The sequence below is a fragment of the Sceloporus undulatus genome, chromosome 10 (genome assembly GCF_019175285.1).
Source record: "Sceloporus undulatus isolate JIND9_A2432 ecotype Alabama chromosome 10, SceUnd_v1.1, whole genome shotgun sequence".
Taxonomy (NCBI): Eukaryota; Metazoa; Chordata; class Lepidosauria; order Squamata; family Phrynosomatidae; genus Sceloporus; species Sceloporus undulatus.
This window is the reverse complement of record NC_056531.1, coordinates 11,885,161-11,904,177: the sequence shown is the minus strand read 5'-3', so window position 1 is coordinate 11,904,177 and position 19,017 is coordinate 11,885,161. Positions and strand designations below refer to the sequence as shown.

Below are 19,017 nucleotides of genomic sequence, written 5' to 3'. Positions count from 1 at the left end.
AATCTGGGATCTTCACTATGCAAAGCATGTGCTCTGCCACTCACCTGTGGTCAGCTCCAGTATGATACAGAGCATTTATCTCTGGTCAGCCAAAGCATGTTTCTTATCCCGTTTCTTCTTTCTTTTGAAGGCCACTGAGATTGAACGCCTCATCACATGGTACAACCCCCTCTCATCCCCGGAGTTGGAGTTAGATCAAACTGGAGAGAATAGTGTTGCAAACTGGAGGTCGAAGTACATCAGTCTGAGTGAGAAGCAGTGGAAAGATAATGTGAACTTGGCATGGAGTATTTCTCCTCACTTAGCTGTCCAGCTGCCCACCAGGTGAGCATGTCATTTTTAGGACATCTGACTTAATGCAATCGCTGCTCTCAGTGTGATCACCTCACAACTTCTTCCTCATACTGAAAACTCTGCCGCTTCTGCTCCAATGAGGAGTGGGTGCAAATTCCTGTGACTGAACTGGACCATGCAGTTCAAGATAAGTACGATTTTGCCAGAGCCAAAGTGCATGGACCGATCACTGAAGCCTTCATCCAAAATGGCATTATCTGTTCTAGCTCATTCAAATTCTAGCCTTCCTTCTAAAACAAAAGTGGAACTTGTGGAACGACTTGCTGAAAGAGATCTGTCAAATCACCAACCTAGATAGCTTCAAAAAGCTATTAAGATGGATCTCTTCCAGCAGGCCTTTCCGGAATAGTTTTCACCCAGCATGAAAGAACCCCCCCACATATGCTGCATATTTTATTTTACATCACTACTCGCCTGTTGTTATTGGTTTTAATAATTTATTTAATAGAGTGATTTTAATAGTAATATGTTTACTTCTTTTTTAAGAGCGGGATATAAATAAAAGTTTTATTTTATTTATTTATTTTTACAGAAGCTCTCGAGTTCTCTTCCAGTGGTGGGCAAGACCAAAGTAAAAATGGGTGGGACTCCAGATACCAGCATTTTATATCTCAAAAACTCTTACTGCCAGTAACTAATCCCTAACAGGCATTTTTAATCTTTTAAAAACTGTATGAAAGCTGAAACATTGCCATGATGGAGAAGAGGGTGTGTCCATCTTGGAATCTCAAGATTGGGACCCTGAGAAGGACTTGTGTTTCTCATCCCTCCTTTTGGCCTAAGCTGGCAGACCAACTAATATTTCTTTTAAGGGGTGACCTTTGGTCTGAGTTGGGGAGCAGGCCAGGAGTAACTCCATCCTCTTCAGGCCATGAACCACTTGTCTTTCCACCACTTCCTAGCAACAGTCAGGGAGAAGTGATGTTGTTGTGCTAAATGTGCTGTAGTAACATATACAATCTCCTTACGTGTAGGTTTAAAAACACTGAAGCCATAGGAATGGAAGTAACTCGCCTGGTTCGCTTGGACCCAGGAGCAGTTAGTGATGTGCCTGAGGCAATCAAGGTACGTTCCCTCTGTGTATTCTGCCTTGTGTCTGAACTCTGATGCGAACTGCTTATTCATACAGAGGGCCCTTTCATATGACACAGTCACAGCACCATAATTCCACTTGAATTGCCATGGCTGCATCCTGTGGGGTCCTGGGATTGGCACTTGAGAGAGGGGCATTTAGTATTCTCAGCCAGAGAGCTCTAGTGACTCATCAAACTACAAATCCTAGGATTCTACAGGAAGCAGCTGTGGCAGTTAAAAGTGGAATCACAGTGCTATAATGGTGTAGTGCAAATGCGCCTATAAAAACAAATTTGTTTGCTCTGGAGATGCTTGCTAACATTAGGCCAAGAATTCCTCAAGTTGTTGGGCATAATTTGCCAGTGTGCTATAGCTTGTAGTAACTGGTTCATCTAAATTGCACTGATCTCTGAGTGTTATATTAGATAAGCAGAGAGTCGCAACAGTACTACTCCTAGGATGTCCCATCACAGCCTCCCAATGATTGCTTAATTTTTCAAACTTCATAAAGTGAAGTTACTGGTTCTCATAATAATGAAATCCATTTCAGCCTCCAGGTTGATTCTAATGAGCTGTTTCTAAAAAGTTGTGTCCCAGTTATGCTCTCACAGTTTGGCCAGTTGTGTGAAATTCACTCCTGCTGTGCAATGTATGTTTTGGTTTTGAGTCATTCTCTTCCCCTCTTTTTTCAGTATCTTGTCACATGGCACACAATAGATGCGGATGCTCCTGAACTCAGTCACATCCTATGCTGGACTCCTACAGACCCCCCAACGGGCCTTTCATATTTTTCCAGCATGTATCCACCACATCCTTTGACAGCTCAGTATGGAGTTAAAGTCCTCCGATCTTTCCCTCCGGTAAGAAGCAGGTTTATTTGCCAGAGACATTCTTCCTTTGCAGCCAGTGTAGTCTCTTAGCTAGCTAGTAAAGTATTTTTCAGGGTATTAACTTTTGAGGACATATTTACATGCACACGTATGTGTGGGTGTGCATGTGCGAAAGTCAGACAAGCAAACATATATTGGAGAAGATAGGGTGATTGTCAAGTATCATAATGAGAGCTGCTCTTGAATCCAGAATTGAGTTAAACCATGGTTCTTAAATATTTTACCCTTGTGACTCCCTTTCTAGCTACATGTGGATGCTATGCTCACCTGAACATAGTATAGGGTTAGGGTTGGGTGGAGGTGCTGACATAGGGCAGTAGCAAGCCTGGGTGCATACTCTGCTTCAGCAGTTTGCAGGAAGCAGTGCACTTGACCAACAGTTTGAGAACCACTGGGTTAAACCATTATTGATCTTTGTGTTTTAAGCAGGCTTAACTAACTGCTTTATCCTCTTTCTTTTCCCTTTCCTTCTCTATTTCTGCTACCCCAGGATGCCATTTTATTTTACATTCCACAGATTGTACAGGCACTTAGATATGATAAGGTAAGGAAACGTAAATACTATAGAAGCTGGGCTTTAATTTAATTTACAAAGGTGCTACCACTAAGAAGTCTCTGTCCTCAGAGCTTCAGAAGGTTTCTTTGTTGGATTATAGCTCCCAGGATGAAAGCACTGGCTGGGGAATTTAGGGAGTTGTAGTCCCACAAAGTAATATTTCTAAGCTTTGTTCATAAGCTTTGAATTTGGGAACAAAAAGAAAAAAGAAAAAAAAACCAAAAAAACTTTGCTAACTAGGATTAAGTTTATGTGGGAGCAGGCAGTCCATTATACTTTCTTCTCAAAATGCCACCATGGAGTTCTGTGCATTATATTTTCTCAGATGGGCTACGTGAGGGAATACATCTTGTGGGCAGCTGCCAAATCCCAACTACTGGCTCACCAGTTCATTTGGAATATGAAAACCAATATCTTCTTGGATGAAGAAGGGCACCAGAAAGACCGTGAGTGCTTTATACTTTGGGATGGTGCCTCAGAATTTGGGATGAGAAGCCTGCAGTGCTGCTCTTTGAGCATTTGCCCTAGACTGAAATTTAGCACAAAATAAACAGTAAAAAATCTTCCCAGCTGGCTTTTAAGCTTACTACTCAAAAACATCTCAAGACTGGCCTTACAAGTATATCTTGTAAGCTGACAATGGAAAACTTAACTGATTTATGGCTGGGATAGGGAATGTGTGGCACTTCAAAAGTTTGTTAGACTGAAACTCCCATCATTCTTTCCTATTGCCTGTGTTCGATGAGAGTTGCAATCTGACCCATTAGGAGGGGCCCTTGGGCTGGGATGCCAACCAACTTGTCTGAGGCATTGAGACCACAATGAAGGAGTGACTTTTACGAACTCTGATTCATCAGTATTTCAGAACACTGGGCTTGGACTGGATCAACCCTGTGTTTTTACTCACTGAATAGTCAACCTCTTTTGGAACAGCTTTGGAGAATGTGTTATTAGTGAGTGTCTCACACTCCTTCCTCTGATGGGTTCATTTTGCAGCTGACATTGGGGAGCTTCTGGAACAGCTGGTTGAGGAGATCACAGGCTCCTTATCTGGGCCAGCAAAGGAATTTTACCAACGTGAATTTGATTTCTTCAATAAAATCACCAATGTTTCAGCCATCATCAAGTAAGTACAGATGCTCAGGAAACCGGGCTGTAATTATTAGTTGGCAATATTGCTCTGCCTAAGGGCAGTACCACACAATTCTTACCTCCTCTAGAGGACCATAGCCACCACCACATCCAGCTCTCTCTCAGGATGTTCAGGGTTTGGGTTGTTTCAGTGTGAGGACTAAAGAGCATACAGTAGACCTACAGAGGAGGCTTTGCCCTGACATTCTGATAAGTTTTCTGAAAAGCACATCCCCCACAGCCCAGTTTTGGGAGATGCCAGGTGGTCAGAGGGTTGGTGGGGCTGCATGTAGCCTGCAGGCCATACAAGTCTCACACTTGGCCAAGGGAATGGATCTAAATGGGGTGAACCTTTTTCTCAAGATGTAAGTACAGGGAAAATTCAAAGCTTTTTTTATCTAGTTACATAGATTGTCAGTCAGTATTTATGTAGTAAACAAGGGTGTCTATATGTTTGCATTTAAGATTTGCCTTTTCAGCATGCTTTCGAATAGTAGGTTTGATTCTCTTGGCTCATGGGTTTTTGTGGGTCAGCTGCACAAACCATCAGGAAGAACACAAAGGCACAAGTCTTGAGCTTGGCCAAAAATGACCTTTCCAGCTGAAAGTGTTGGGCTTCTGAGAGCTGGCTTTCTACATTGGAGTGGGAATCATGTTTCCCTCTAGAGATTGTTGAACCTCAATGGTGCCTTCCTCACCATTGGCTATGCTAACAAGGAGTAATGAGAATTACAGTATACCAACAGTTGGAGGGCTCACATGTTCCTTGCCTCTGCTCAGTCGTTCTGTTTACTCCACATTCTGGATAGGAACCCCAGACTTGACTGAGTGGTTGCTGACCTCTTGCAACTGAATGAATTCTTAATAATTAAATGTTCTTGCTAGCATGGTAGATTTCATTATGGAGTTACTAAGTCAGAAGGCTCTTTTTCACAGGCCTTACCCAAAAGGTGACGAAAGGAAGAAGGCTTGTTTGAGTGCTTTGTCCGAGGTGAAAGTGCAGCCTGGTAAGACAAGCTTTGCTTTTGACCTTAAGAAGCTTCAGTTAACTTTATCCCATTTTCCTCTTCCCCCTTGCTGCTTTTTTCTTTTTGTGTCATGTCTTTTAGATTATAACTTGTGAGACTGTTTTGTTTTTGTTGATCATGTTCTGACTACTGTGAGAGTCTTTTGGGCTAAAGAGTGGGATAAAAATGCTTTCAGGAAAGAAAGAATAGAACAATTCCTCCCTAATGATTTCATCATAATTCCTCTAAGTCACATGTCTGCAACCAAGATTTGGGAGTGGGTTGTAAGTGTCTTCCAACAGTGTTTCTCAGCACTTGTTAGTTGTTAATGAGGGATTAGTAATATTTTCTGCTAATCATCTGACTTGTAAATGTGTGTGTATGATGATTAAATGCAATACGCTTTGTGTTTGAAAATTGAATGCCATCCTGCAAAAGAACTTGGGCTTTGGCCAACAGCTTCAGGCTACAATTTGTATGCAACAGCTACATTGTATTGGATTCTAATTGCTGGACCGATTTGTAAAGTGATAGGAGAAATGTCTCATCAGGCCTCTCTTGAGATTTCACTGGTGTCAGGTTCACTTGTGTTATCAAGGTTTTCTCCTTCTCCCTCCATTATAGGTTGCTATTTGCCTAGCAATCCTGAAGCGATTGTTTTGGACATAGACTACAAGTCAGGAACTCCGATGCAAAGGTACGCAAAGGTGGTCTTGTTTTCTTTCTTGCTAAAATTTATTTTCATTGATAAAGATCTGAGATTTTTCCCTTTTCAAATTTATATTCAGTGGCTACTTCTGACACATCTACCTTTCTGTTTTCTGGTTGTTCTTTCAGTGCAGCAAAAGCACCCTACTTGGCCAAGTTTAAAGTGAAGCGGTGTGGAGTCAGTGAACTTGAAAAGGAAGGTTTGTACAATAGCTCCCAATGTACAGTGCTCATTTTGGCTTTCTACTGTGTGTCCCTGAGTGGTTAGATATACAGATCTTGCTTTCAGATTCCAGTATGCATTTTGCCAAACACTAGTGTTCTCATGAGGTTTCTGATAAAGTGTGAATCGATTCTAAGAAATAATCAAATTCCAGTGGGTATCCAAAAATGTTGTCCAAACCCACAAGGGTTCCTTAATGGGTATTCATGCTGCAAAAATCTGTATTGCAAGAGTAGTGATTTCTATACCAAAACCTGGATGGTGGATGCTATCAAATAACCATACTTCAAACAGGAAGTTCTGCTTAAATAGAGGACAATCCCCATTGAACTTTATGGGACTTACATGTCAGTAAAAATGTATAAATTGTGCTGTCAGTTCCTTAGGGGATACCACAGTTTAATGCCTGTGATAGTTGGTAGATATTTCCATTTGCCATTAAGAACGTTTTTCAGTTGGGAATGTGTCACTTATAAATGTTGTTTATGCAGAGCAAGGGAGTAGAGGAGTGTCATTTAAGTATACAAGTTCTAGTTTTTACATTTGAATTGCAGACTTGGAAAAATGAGTCCAGGGACCTGTAGTCTAAGCCTTTGTTCATCCTATTCTACTTCAGTGCTGTTAATTGAAATGTGGAGTGTTTATTTTATCTGTTTGTGTGCTGCATTATATCTCACCTTTCTGCCAAGAAGCTCAAGGCCACATCCATGCCTTTCTTTCCCATTTTAATCCTCACAACAACCCTGACAGTCAGCAACCAGCCCAAAGTCACCTAGCAAAGTGGTGGAGACTTGAACCTGAGTCATCCTAGGTCTAGTCCCACACAGTAAACCCTACACTATGCTGGCTCTGTTTCTAGGTCTGCGTTGTCGATCAGACTCCATTGATGAAAGTGGGGAAGATGGAGTAGAAAGCAAGAAGATCTGCTGGCAAGCAGCTATCTTTAAAGTTGGCGATGACTGCAGACAGGTAATTAGGCTCTCACAGCAGTGGCAAAAAGATTGCCTACAACAGGAATGTTGGTGTCCCCTCAGCAATGTCTACACAACCATTAAAGGGAGAGGAGCCCTGCTCCCTCATGTCACCTGGCAATCCTAGTTTACTCCAGTACACTGTAAACTTGGGGAGCAGGGAGGGTGGTTATAACATTCCTTGACATATTTTAATTGAATGGATGCTAATCCAGCTCATGACCTCTGGTGTCCTGCTGCATCAGACTGGACTTTATCTCTAACACCTCTCTCATTTATTGGCGAACAGGACATGCTGGCCCTGCAAATCATTGATCTTTTCAAGAACATCTTTCAGCTGGTGGGCCTTGACCTGTACGTCTTTCCCTACAGGGTAGTGGCCACAGCCCCAGGGGTGAGTATTTGTACTGGATTGTTCAAATGGTAAGGGAAAAAAGGAGTGCACCCTAAATGGCAATTTTTAAATTTAAGGCCATGTACCTCTAAAGCTGGGAGTGTTCTTTTAATCCTGTAGATGTCTGTTGTGATCCTTTTTTCTCTTGTGTCCTCTTTGCAGTCTATATCGGGGGCTGTGGATGTTCATACTTCCACATGGGTTGTTCTAAAGCAGCCTTCCCAAACCCAACAGGGGATGTGCTGGTTGGGGGAAGATAGGGATTGCAGTCCGACAGTTCTAAAGGGCACTAGATTTAGAAAGGCATTTTTAAAGCTTTCCAGGGGACCAAGGCTGGAAATACCTCCCTCATATTTCTCTTTTTAAAATTGTATACAACAGCTAGCATTTACTGGAGACTTAGGAAACATAATTCTATCTGGCTATTTGTGCAGATTTATTTTTGTATTTCTTTCTCTGTTGCAATCATTTCTTGCCCTCCTGCCTTCTCCTAGTGTGGTGTCATCGAATGCATTCCTGACTGTACATCTCGGGACCAGTTGGGCAGGCAAACCGACTTTGGGATGTACGACTACTTTACAAGGCAGTATGGGGATGAATCCACTCTGGCTTTCCAAAAGGTACTTTAACAGATGCAGTCGTGTTTTGATGACACTCCTCCAAGTCAGCATTTGATCTTTATTGACTGTGTTGTTTCTGAACCAAGTAATCCTGTCAAATAATTTTCTGCCAGTGATTCTGCAAGAAATCTAAGTTCCGTTTGCCTCTTGCCTTTTGTTGAGATGGGGAGCTCAGTAGTTCCATGGCAGTGGGCAGTCTGTGCAACCCAAACTGGATGAAACTTGCATCTCTGCTTTGGCTGCCAAGAGATTCCTAAGTATTGTTGGACTACATCTCCCATTCATCCTGACCATGGGACATGTTGATTAGGGGTAGTGGGAATTGCAGCTGAATGATAACTGGGAAGCCAAGAATGGAAAAGGTTGTACTATAGTCACATTTATGAATGTGTGGCCTGGTTGAAATTGAATGCTGGGTTGAGGACACTTTGCCATTCCCTCCTCCCTTACCTGATGGAACAAGTGTATGTCACCTCAGGATGTTCAGTTTTCTTTTTCTCCAACTCTACAAATTATCTTAAGTTTCTCAGTGATTTTCTGCTACTTTCTTTCTCCCCCTGTCTTGATCTTGCTTCTGGTTTTTGTTTGTGGTCTAACACCATGGGCATCGTCTTCCTCCCTGCAGGCTCGCTACAACTTCATCCGCAGCATGGCAGCCTATAGCCTTCTGTTGTTTCTGCTCCAGATTAAAGACAGGCATAATGGCAACATCATGCTGGACAAACACGGGCATCTCATTCATATTGGTTAGTTTGCATTTTGCTCTGGCTTCCTCTGTGTCATCAGCTTTGTTCTAAGGTACCATGCCACTTCTAAGAGATTGGTGTTCTCCCAGGTGCATGCACAGGAATCTTGGCTATATCCATAGGGAATATTTGTGCTTTGCTCACAGTGATGCACAGTTCAGATTATATTAGACCATACCTTCTGTGCCAGCCCCATTGCCTTTGGGAAGGGGTTGGTTTTCTAAAATTGGGAGGAGGCAGAGAATAGAGCATAGATGCTAGGACAAGGCTAGACTTTGGAAAAATTGAGATTAGACTGCAGATCCCCTAATCCTCCACCCAGCTTGGCCAAAACAATTCTAGGAGTTGTAGTCCAAAAAGAAATTCTCTCAAGCTTATACAGACTTTGTGAAGTGTGTGGTCCTTCAGAGGTTGTTCGACTCCAACTCTCTTCTGCCCTAGCCAGGATCACCAGTGGGAGTTCTAGTCCAACATCTAGTCCAACATCAGTAAGGCCACCCTTCTCCCATCCCTACGCTAAGAGATTTTCAATAGTGATAGTGAGTCTGAGCCTCTTGGTTACATTAGTTCTTCTAGATGAAAAGAGCAAACTGGCCTGTCAATCTCTTCTTTTTCTCCCTGTTCCAGATTTTGGTTTCATGTTTGAAAGCTCACCTGGTGGCAATCTGGGTTGGGAACCAGACATCAAGCTGACCGATGAGATGGTGATGATCATGGGAGGGAAAATGGAGGCAACACCTTTCAAGTGGTTCATGGAGATGTGCGTCAGGGGGTACCTGGCAGTCAGGTGAGGAGGCTTCATCTGGCAATTTCATCTTGACGTTCGACTGAGAATTTAGAAAAACTATTTTAATTGACCTAGCAGAGTGTTACTACAAACTATTGCTATTGTGAATTCACTTTTGATTATGTTGAACCTTGCACAGAATTCTCACAGACCATTTTGCTGGTCAAACTCCCCTTCCCTCCCGTTTTCCCCTGTGCCTGTCAACTGAGTATAGCGTTTCATGTATATGAAGAAGTGGATACTGCCCCACAAAACCTTATGCTACAATTTATCTGTTAGAGCCAATTGGACATAATGATCTGGCCTAATATGCTGTGGTCTGTCAAACTCTCCATGACATTTGTGACCTTACAGTTCCCACTTTTGCAGTTGGCTGGTTACATTTTTTCAAATGTAGCCAGTGTCCCATTTAGTTTAGCTCTTGTTCACAATAGAATATTAGGCTTAGAGTGGGGAACTCCAGAGGAGTTGAGCTACCTTTGCTGCAGTAATTTTGTTAGATTGGTAGATGATAGATGGCAGCTTCATCAGCAAATGGATGAGACATAAACAGTGTAGACTTAATGGCAGTCATGAGGTGTCCTACATTACCAGCTGAGTTCTGTTTTTATTCTTTCTCTTATTGCAAGAAAATCTAAGCTTTCCTTTTTCTCTCTTCCTGCGCAGGCCTTACATGGATGCTGTGGTCTCTCTGGTTACATTGATGCTGGACACAGGGCTGCCTTGTTTCCGAGGACAGACAATCAAACTGTTAAAGTAAGTTATTCATTATTATTATTATTATTAACCTTTATTCATAAGTCTTAATGTTCAGGTTGGCTAGGAAATCACATCAGGTGGCCAAGTTAGAGCTAACTAGATCTGGGTCTGTTTCACACTGTAGTGGGAGACTCTGTGGAAGAAGGTAAGGATGTGAATTAAATAAAGAACAAAGAGTTGCTCTTTCAGTGTGTGGCATTGACTTGGGACTTCGGAGGTCGATCTTCAAGTCCCCACTAGCCATAAAACTCACAGGGTGGCCTTGGACCAGTCTCCCTCTACCTGACTTTCCTCAGTAGCTCTTGTGAAATGGAAGTGAGCCGGAGGAAAGCTATGTACATTACCTTGAGCTCACTGAGAGGAATGTGGAATTGACATATCACTAATTTAAAAATTTAACATGATCCTTTGGATGCTTTCTTCCAAATATCTAGTAAACATACTTGCAAGTAACTCCCATTAAAGCATGTAGGACTTGCTGCTGAGTAAACTTCTCAACAGTCCAGCGGAGTAAGCCGGATCAAGTTTCCTTGTAAGAATCAGAGGTTGTTACTAAGAACACCATCTTTTGCCTTTCTTCTCTTGCTTCTTTCTTGAACAGGAACAGATTCAGCCCCAACATGACCGAGCGAGAAGCAGCAAACTTCATCATAAAGATAATTCAGAGCTGCTTCCTCAGCAATAGGTATGCCTCTTTCTTTCTCTCTGCCTTATTCCTGGCTGTCTTCTAATGGCAACTGGTGTGGTGGCATTGACAGCCAATATATGTAACCTATCTGAATGGAAGAAGAAGCAGGGATCAGATATCAAATCCTACTACTTGGCCATTATGCTCAATTGTGGCAGACTGCATTTTCTATAGTCTCTTATGACTGGGGCTTCTGGGAATTGAAGTCCCAAACAGCTGGCGAACCAGAAGCTCCCCATCCACCCCTGATTTAATCCAACATGTCTTCTTCTGACTGGCAGTGGCATTCTGCAGTCTAGGCCTAGGCCATAGAGCCTTTCTCTTCACTTGGTCCTTTTGAAATGGGAATGTCAGGGATTAAACCCAGGGCCTTTGATGCGAATGTTGGAATTCAGAATTCCAGTTGGAACCACAGTGGCAGCCAAGTATTAAAGGGCTCCCCTTTTCCATACTGCAATTAATTTTGCTCAGTCTCATGCTACCGATTAAAGAAGAGGTTTCTCAGTGCTTGTTAGCATAGTTTGCATGTTTGATCTCCCAGAATTCCTAGAATCTTAGAGTTGGAAGGTATCCCCAGAGCCATTTAATCCAGTCCCCAGCCATACAGCAATACACAATTGAAGCACTCCTGAAAGACAGCCATCCAGCCTCTGTTTAAAAACGTCCAAAGAAAGGGAGCCCACCATTCTCTGAAGCAATCCATCCATTGTCAGACAACTCTTAACATTAAAGAGGCTCTTGCTAATATTTCGGTGGAATCTCTTTTCTTATCATTTCAATGCATTGGTTCATGTCCTAGTCTCTGGAGCCGCTGGAAACCAACTGGCACCATCTTCTACATAGCGTCTTTCCAGATAATTAAAGCTGGCTATCATGTCACGCCTTGCTGGCTCGAGACCTGGAGTTCAAAAACACAGCTCCAAGCTTTGCTTCTGAGTCTGAGCTGGTTTAGAAGCCGTTAGAGAAAAAACCTGATAGACGGATTGTTTGCAGCTTGCTCCAAATGTTCTGGTCATCCTGCCCTGAAACACTCTTGTATTTGCGCTCCGCATTTTTTGTTTTTCAGGAGCAAGACCTATGACATGATCCAGTACTACCAGAACGATATTCCTTACTGAAGCAACCAGGATCTTCCCATGGGTGAGGAGAAGCTTGTGATGGCCCCGATCCCTTTGCCTTCGTTCCAGCCTAGAAACGTGAACCCTGATGTCACAATGTACTGCCTTCAAACAATCCTGTGCGCGCACGTGTGCATGCGAATATGGGTGTACCCATTTTACCAGACCTCAGAACAATCAACAAGGTCTTAACTAGTTCCTTTTTCCTCTTTGCTGGGATGTTTGTGTTCCTCAATTACATAGGAAATAGCTGCAATCACAGCTCCAATTGCAACCGTGAATGTGTGCAAAGGAGCCGGATAAGTTGTCATGCAAGGCAAGGATTTTCCTAGGAAATGAGACCCCTTCAAAAGTCTACCCTGTAGACTTGGGTGGAAATGGGGTGCTCTGGAGACCCCATTCAGAGCAAAGAGGAAGTATTGAATTGCTCTGTTGAATGCTGTAGATTGTAATGATAAAAAAAATTGTCCATAGGTGAGGATGTCTGTGTTAATATATTGTTTTTTGCACTGTAAATCGTTCCCGCTCCACTGTCAGTATTTCGTACATACACGAAGAATGTATTTTCCCCCCTTTTGTGTGGTTTTCAAAGAGAGAAACTCTACTGAAGATAGATATATTTAATCTAAAAATGGAATTAAAAGACCTTAGTATACCTTATGTGTCTATTTCTCATTTTTACAAAGAAAAAACACACTTCAAGGCCTTGAAGAGTATCAATGTATGCCGGAGGAAATTGTCCAAAAGGGTGGTGAGGCAGGGTAAAAGGGTTGCTTGCTTACAGAGATTGCAGAATCCAATTTTAGGGGGGAGGGTGTGCAAAAGCTAGCATTTTGCCCCCAGTGTGTTGGATTGTTCTAACTGCAGGGAGTTCTTAAACACACAAAAGCTTTTCCACAAAAAAGTGACCTTCCATTTAGAGTTTTCAGTGATATCTCTACTGCCACGTTGTTTTCCTCGTGTAGATCTTTGGCTGCACTTGAGAAATCAAGCTGATGATAAGTGGTTCTTTCATGACCTATCATTGTAAAGAAGCAAAAATAATGTTCCACAAAAAGGCCAGAGCTTGGTGTTCAAGCAACGTACTTTCTTTGCCAAAGGTCGTAGGTTTAACCGCTGCTGTCTTGCAAAGACCACTTTTGCCATGTACTCTGAAGAGCTGCGGCAGTCAAAGGAAGGCAGTCTTGGGCAGGATAGACAGAGTCTGACTTTATACTAAACCCCTTCTTGTGCTCAGAAGATGTCATGATGATTTTGTTGACATCCATTCACATGGCAAAACGTCATTGGAAATTCCTAATGGAGAACTGACACAACAGTCTGGCATGTGGTCCTCTAGAGAAAAGTACTGTAGCATTCCACCCTCTGGGAGCAGCCACTGAGAAAGACCTGGACTGCAACTCCCATCATCCCCCGTCCTGGCATTGTTGGCTAGGGCTGATGGCAGTTACAGTGCAACATCCAAGAATGTGGCCAGGCGCCTGCATCCTAAACCTTAAATCTGAAAAGTCCCATCTATGGTAAGAATGATAGCATGGACATTTGAATTGGGGGGGTCATCCCCTTGAGGAATGTTTCCTTGTATTGTTTATGTGTTGCATAATGTGCTTTGTACAAGATGACATCCATGACAGAGCCCTAGGGCAAATCATGGCCTAATGTTACACTGCAGCTCTCATCACCCCTCACCATTTACTCCAATGGCTAAAGACTTATCAGAATTGCAGTTCATCATCTGAAACGCCCCACTTGCCCACAACTAACTGCCTTAAAAGAAAACTGTACTTTGAGTGCCACAATTCTCATACCACAATCATCACACACATTTTCCTTTTAGCCTTTATTAAAAGTTGGTTCTGAAAGTTTCATCGAACTGGGCCAAGCTGATGACGGAACCCGTTCCCTCTTTGCAAGATATCCCATTTCCCCCCACCGTCATCAAAGACATCTCCATTCTGTTGGGTGGTGCATTTTTCCGTGATGAAATTGTGAATGCCTGCGTGTGTGTAAGTGCCAGTAATGAATCCCCCAAAGGCCCTGGAGAACAGCGGAGGCACATTTATCATTTTTAATTTACATTGGCTGGTTCCTTGGATCAGCACAATTCCAGGGCTCATTGGATGATACGTGTCAAAGACCAAAGGCTAAGGAAGTTGCTGCCTCTTATGATAATATGCCGGCATGATGCAAAAATTTCATGGTGCTTTCCTTAAAGGCTCCAGGTATGGATGAAGCTAACTTTCTTTTCACAGCTTGCAGGTGTCATAGGATCTAAGAGCTGGAAAGGTCTGCAAAGGCCATCTAATCCAGCCCCCTGCCATGAAGGAAGACACAACTAAAGCACCTTTGAGAGGTAACTATCTAACCTCTGCTGAAAGAGCTTCCAAAAAACAGAGTCCTCCACCTTCCACTTATTGTTATGACAGTTATGTGGAGTTTCCAGCAGAGGGCACTCCGCCACAAGTTTAGGGACAATATGGCAACAGAGGAGAAAAGACCAGACTGGAGGGCCAGGTTCCCAGTTAGTAGCTCTGTGGCTTTTGTTTAGTTCAGTGCATTTTAAGCTATCTAATGTATTAGACCTGCAGGAGGTGTCCCATCCCCCCCGCCCTAATGTGCCAGGGACTGGCACCATGCTTGTGCCCATTTGGCTGCAACTGTTTCTTTCTAGACCACTGACCTGAGTAGCATCAGTTTTGGTCACGGCATACTAACCTTTATTTATTGTTTGCCTTCCTCAGTTAGATGTTTTGTGCTCAGCATTCAGTCAGGATACCATGCAGGCTTCCAGGCAGACTGCAACTCCCATCCAGAGTAGCCAGTGGTGACGGATAACGACAGGTAAAATCCAGAACATTGAGAGGGTCACGAATGGCCCACTTCTGCCTGAAATAAAATGTTAAAAAGAATTCAGAGAGGAATTCCCTCCCATCACACTAGTTTGCCCATCTAGGCCAGGCTCACTTTGAGCATTGCCAAATGCACTTCCCTTCAGTTGCGTTTTACTATAACCCCTTTCACCATTAGGCATGCCATCCAGAACCGATGGTAGTTGCAATCCACTAACATTTTGAATAGCCTCCTATTGGTGATGTGTGTGTTAGGTGGGCTTACATCCATGTATGTTTCTTTTTGGATGGGGTGTAGGGTGCTATTCTGTAGCCCTTTGCGTCCCATCCAAAACCGCCTGTTTGCCTTCCTGAGAGAGGCTGTTGCTTACTTGTGGGAAGGGAAAAGTGGAGAGGAAATCAGGGTACCATTTGGACTTCCAGATGAACTGCAACTCCCATCCAGAATAGCCAGTGGTGATGGATAATGGCAGGTATAATCCAGAATTCAGAAATTCAGACAATGAAGATGTGGCTGCTCTAGGCTCAGAGGGGAAGGAAAGGAAGCTGCACTCTGTGAGTACACCCTCATTTCTTTCCCCACCAAACTGAGACCAGTCACTTTGTCTGAATTACTACACATACCCAAAGACACACATGCGCGTACGCATCCCAGTAAGCAACAGTAGGTAGCATTGGGGGTTTGAGAGCAGCCAGGGTGGAGAGAAGGACATTACACTCTAGAGAAGCTCTCAGTCCTGGATTGTACAATACAACATTGAGCAGTTGCACCTTCTTGTAAACTATAATGCAGCTAGTAATAAATATTGGGTGGTGATATAGAGTTTTTATCATGAGGGAAAGTATTATTTATTTATTCAAAATCTTTATATCTCCCATCCTTTAACATGCGATCTCCTGGTGGCGGGCAAATGAAGCAATGTAAACAACAGTTTGACTTAAAGTCATAAAATAATTTAAACAGGATGAGAATCCTGTTGATGCCAGGGGCTGGGATGTCAAAAGTGGCAGCCAGCTCAGTCCATGCCAGATTGCCCTACAAAGGAAGGCCTAACTCTGGTGTAAAGCTCGGGGTTGTCAAGACCCTTTCCCTGCCCCACAGCCCCCTCTAGTTCCTTTTTGATAGCTTCCAGAGCCATTGAAGGTGGAGTTGTTTAGAGTGTAGAAGTGAGATTCTCATCTTGCCCAAAACATATCCAGTTGTGGATACAGCCCTGAGGAATTTATAGTTTAAGCCAATTTTAGGGCAAGCGACTATCCCATGACCCTTGGCAGGGCTTCACAGTCTCTCCCCAAATACTAGAGAGCCTTTAGGGCTGAATACCGTAAATAAATAAATTTGCCACCTCAAAATACAGTTGCTATTGTTGTGCCCCTTCAAGTCATTTCTGACTTATAGTGACTCTAAAGAAAACCTATCTGGGGCTGAGAGGGTATGACTTGCCTAAGTTAACTCAACAGGTTTCCATGGCTGAGTGGGGGATCGGACCCCAATCTCCAGTATTCTAGTCCTACGCTCAAACTACTGTGCCACACTGGCTCTCCACCCATGGTTTCACTTTCCATGATTTCAGTTATGCGCTGTCAGTCACAGTCTGAAATTATAACACAGTCTCCCCACACACACACACACACACACACACACACACACACACATATACCTTATCTGTGGTTTTGCTCTCTGTGGTTTTAGTTAACCCACAGTCAATCATGATCCAAAAACATTACAGGTATAGGGTTTGGTACTATCCATGGCTTCAGGCATCCATTAGGGGTCCAGGAACGTATCCCCTGGAGAGAAGTATGGCAATGATATTAAACAGCATAGAGGTGATCCCTGTTTTAAAAGATCAGCTTCCACTCCTGGAGGCTTCTGAGAAAGTTCACTTCCTTTTCTTGGCCCAAAAAAGGCAGTCTGGGGGGGAAGGAGGATCTGTAGAGATCAACAGCCCCCCGAAAATAGCCGTGAGAACCACATGCAGCCTCAGGCCAAACTTTTCAACCACAAAGGGGCAGGAAATTTGGGGTTTAGAAAGAATGAGACCAGCACAAATGTTGGTGAAGTTACAGAACCTCGGTACATTATCTGCTAGATGGGAGGGCAACAATATAGCCTGGCCATATACCCTTGCAAGGAGCTTTCAGCAAGAGTCTGGCTCCGACCCTTCCACCTCCTGCCCTCCATTTCCAAGGTCTCCCCTTAAGCCAAAAGAGTGGGTTTGCATCCTGCTTGGATATGGAGGCCTCTGGCCCAGCTCTGTTCTCACCATCAATCCAGGCTTCTCGAGCTGATGTTAAACTGATGAAAGGAAGAGAAGACAAGGAGGGGACCCTTGCCAATGGTAATCTGGCAATGCAATCAGAGCAAAGTTAGAAAGAAGGAGGCAAGGTGGGTGGGGGGAAAGCATCTGCCTGGCGTTTTGCCCCATATTGGAGAAAGGAATGAAAATCCCAGATGGGTCCATGCCCAGCCAAAAGGCAAAAGGAGACACATTCAGGATCTAGGGAGCTGTGCGCTGGGAGCTTTTGTTTTACGTCTCTGTGCCCTGCATCACTTTTTTTCCCCTCCAAGCCTTCCTAAAAAGAAGTCAGGGCAATGTCCTACCCTCTGCCAGGTCCTGTTTTTTAGGTTCACCTGTGGAAAAGGTGAGAAAGAGATAGCAAAAGATTGCCTTTGGTCTGAGCACACATATGAACTTAGGTTTCTCTAGCTGAAGTGGGATGTGAATTGCTCCTTCTCCTGCCTCTAGAAGAGTTTTGTCTTGTCTTTTGCAAGTATTCAGAGCCAGTTCTGTACAGGCAACAGAACTTAGAAGCATTAGCATAGCTAGCTAGCTAGCTAGCTAGATAGATGATAGATAGATAGATAGATAGATAGATAGATAGATAGACAGACAGACAGACAGACAGACAGACAGACAGACAGACAGATTTCATACCTTCCAATTGTCCCAATTTGGCAGAGACGGTCTTGATTAATCCTCTGCCATCCCACTTTTTCAACTGCTTTTAAAATGTCCTGGTTTTTCTCTTTTCCTCCCCCTTTCTCCTCAGCTTACTTCACTTGCTGCAAACTGAGTTCAAATTGCAAAAGTGAACGCAGAAGTGGTGAGAGGAGGGAGTAAAATCTTGCCTTTCCTTGTAGACGGAGGCAAAAGCAAATTGATGCAGCCTCTCCTAATTTTTACCAAACTACAGCAACATCTCAAAAATAATTTTGAAACCACAGGCCATCAAACAATTCAGAACCGTCGGTTGGTTCATGTTTGGCTGTTAATATTCATTTAACTAAGAATTTTGACAAGGGGATGCAAAATGTATCTGTTATATTGTTCATTTCCGACAGGAAAGACCCACCTCAATCTTCATATTTGGCAGTGTAAATACACATCCGAATCTATTTGGATCGCTCTGTATCATTCAAGTGAATGGGTGCGGCTCCATTTTATCCCGAAATGATGCTTGCTTGAATAACACACGGGTTAAAATGACTTGGAGAGGTTTGCGAACCCAAAACGACATGGGAACAACGACCCCGATATGCATCAGCACAGCGATCTGCATCTCCTTGGGACAAAAAAACGAGTGTGAATGCCCCCCCCCCCCCCCGATTCTACCTGAATGATTTTCACTGTCTGTATAAACCCTAAGAGAATCCTTTTGGAGGCATCTGCTGGACGGCGTCTTCCTACGCAACACCACTAGGGAGCGCCATGAGCTTGTGGACTAGATCCATGCAAGGTACTGTTGAGAGAGCCCCAGCTGGGTGACATTCATTCGCTTGGCTTGGTGTCTTCTCCTTGGGAGGGGGGCCCACTGGATGTAGGAACCTCTGGGTGAACTTGGGCCTGGCTTCCCATTACTGCAGACATAAGTTTGAGCATGCCATGGACCAGCCCCAAGGTGACAGGCAGGAGATTGATGGGGAGGGATGGGGAGCCGTGGAGAGGGCTTTTCTTTTTGAAAGAGACAAACCTTGGCTCTGGTTTGGCTTTGGGAATCTGAAGGGGGTGGAAAGAGATTCACAGGCTTGGAGGATTCCCCCACCTCCTTGCGCTCTCCTCTCCATGTTCAGTTTCCCCAGAAGGGCGTTCATGCAAGGGTTTGAGCGGAACAGCTTCAAAATCTGATTTTTTTAAAAA

General features: G+C 43.6%; 1 protein-coding gene across 1 annotated transcript in view; it reads left to right on the top strand.

The window, feature by feature from the left end:
- Positions 1-12,681, top strand: part of PI4KA (phosphatidylinositol 4-kinase alpha) — a 60,070-nt gene extending 47,389 nt beyond the window's left edge. Inside the window, exons 39-55 of the mRNA XM_042441447.1 lie at positions 131-324; positions 1,329-1,419; positions 2,121-2,288; positions 2,809-2,862; positions 3,200-3,320; positions 3,871-4,000; positions 4,942-5,012; positions 5,637-5,709; positions 5,850-5,920; positions 6,803-6,912; positions 7,204-7,308; positions 7,803-7,928; positions 8,554-8,674; positions 9,302-9,461; positions 10,128-10,217; positions 10,822-10,905; positions 11,975-12,681. Of these exons, the coding sequence (XP_042297381.1) occupies positions 131-324; positions 1,329-1,419; positions 2,121-2,288; positions 2,809-2,862; positions 3,200-3,320; positions 3,871-4,000; positions 4,942-5,012; positions 5,637-5,709; positions 5,850-5,920; positions 6,803-6,912; positions 7,204-7,308; positions 7,803-7,928; positions 8,554-8,674; positions 9,302-9,461; positions 10,128-10,217; positions 10,822-10,905; positions 11,975-12,026 (1,821 nt within the window). The 3' untranslated portion in view covers positions 12,027-12,681. The remainder of the gene's footprint in view (positions 1-130; positions 325-1,328; positions 1,420-2,120; positions 2,289-2,808; positions 2,863-3,199; positions 3,321-3,870; positions 4,001-4,941; positions 5,013-5,636; positions 5,710-5,849; positions 5,921-6,802; positions 6,913-7,203; positions 7,309-7,802; positions 7,929-8,553; positions 8,675-9,301; positions 9,462-10,127; positions 10,218-10,821; positions 10,906-11,974) is intronic.
- The last annotated feature ends 6,336 nt before the right edge of the window (positions 12,682-19,017 follow it).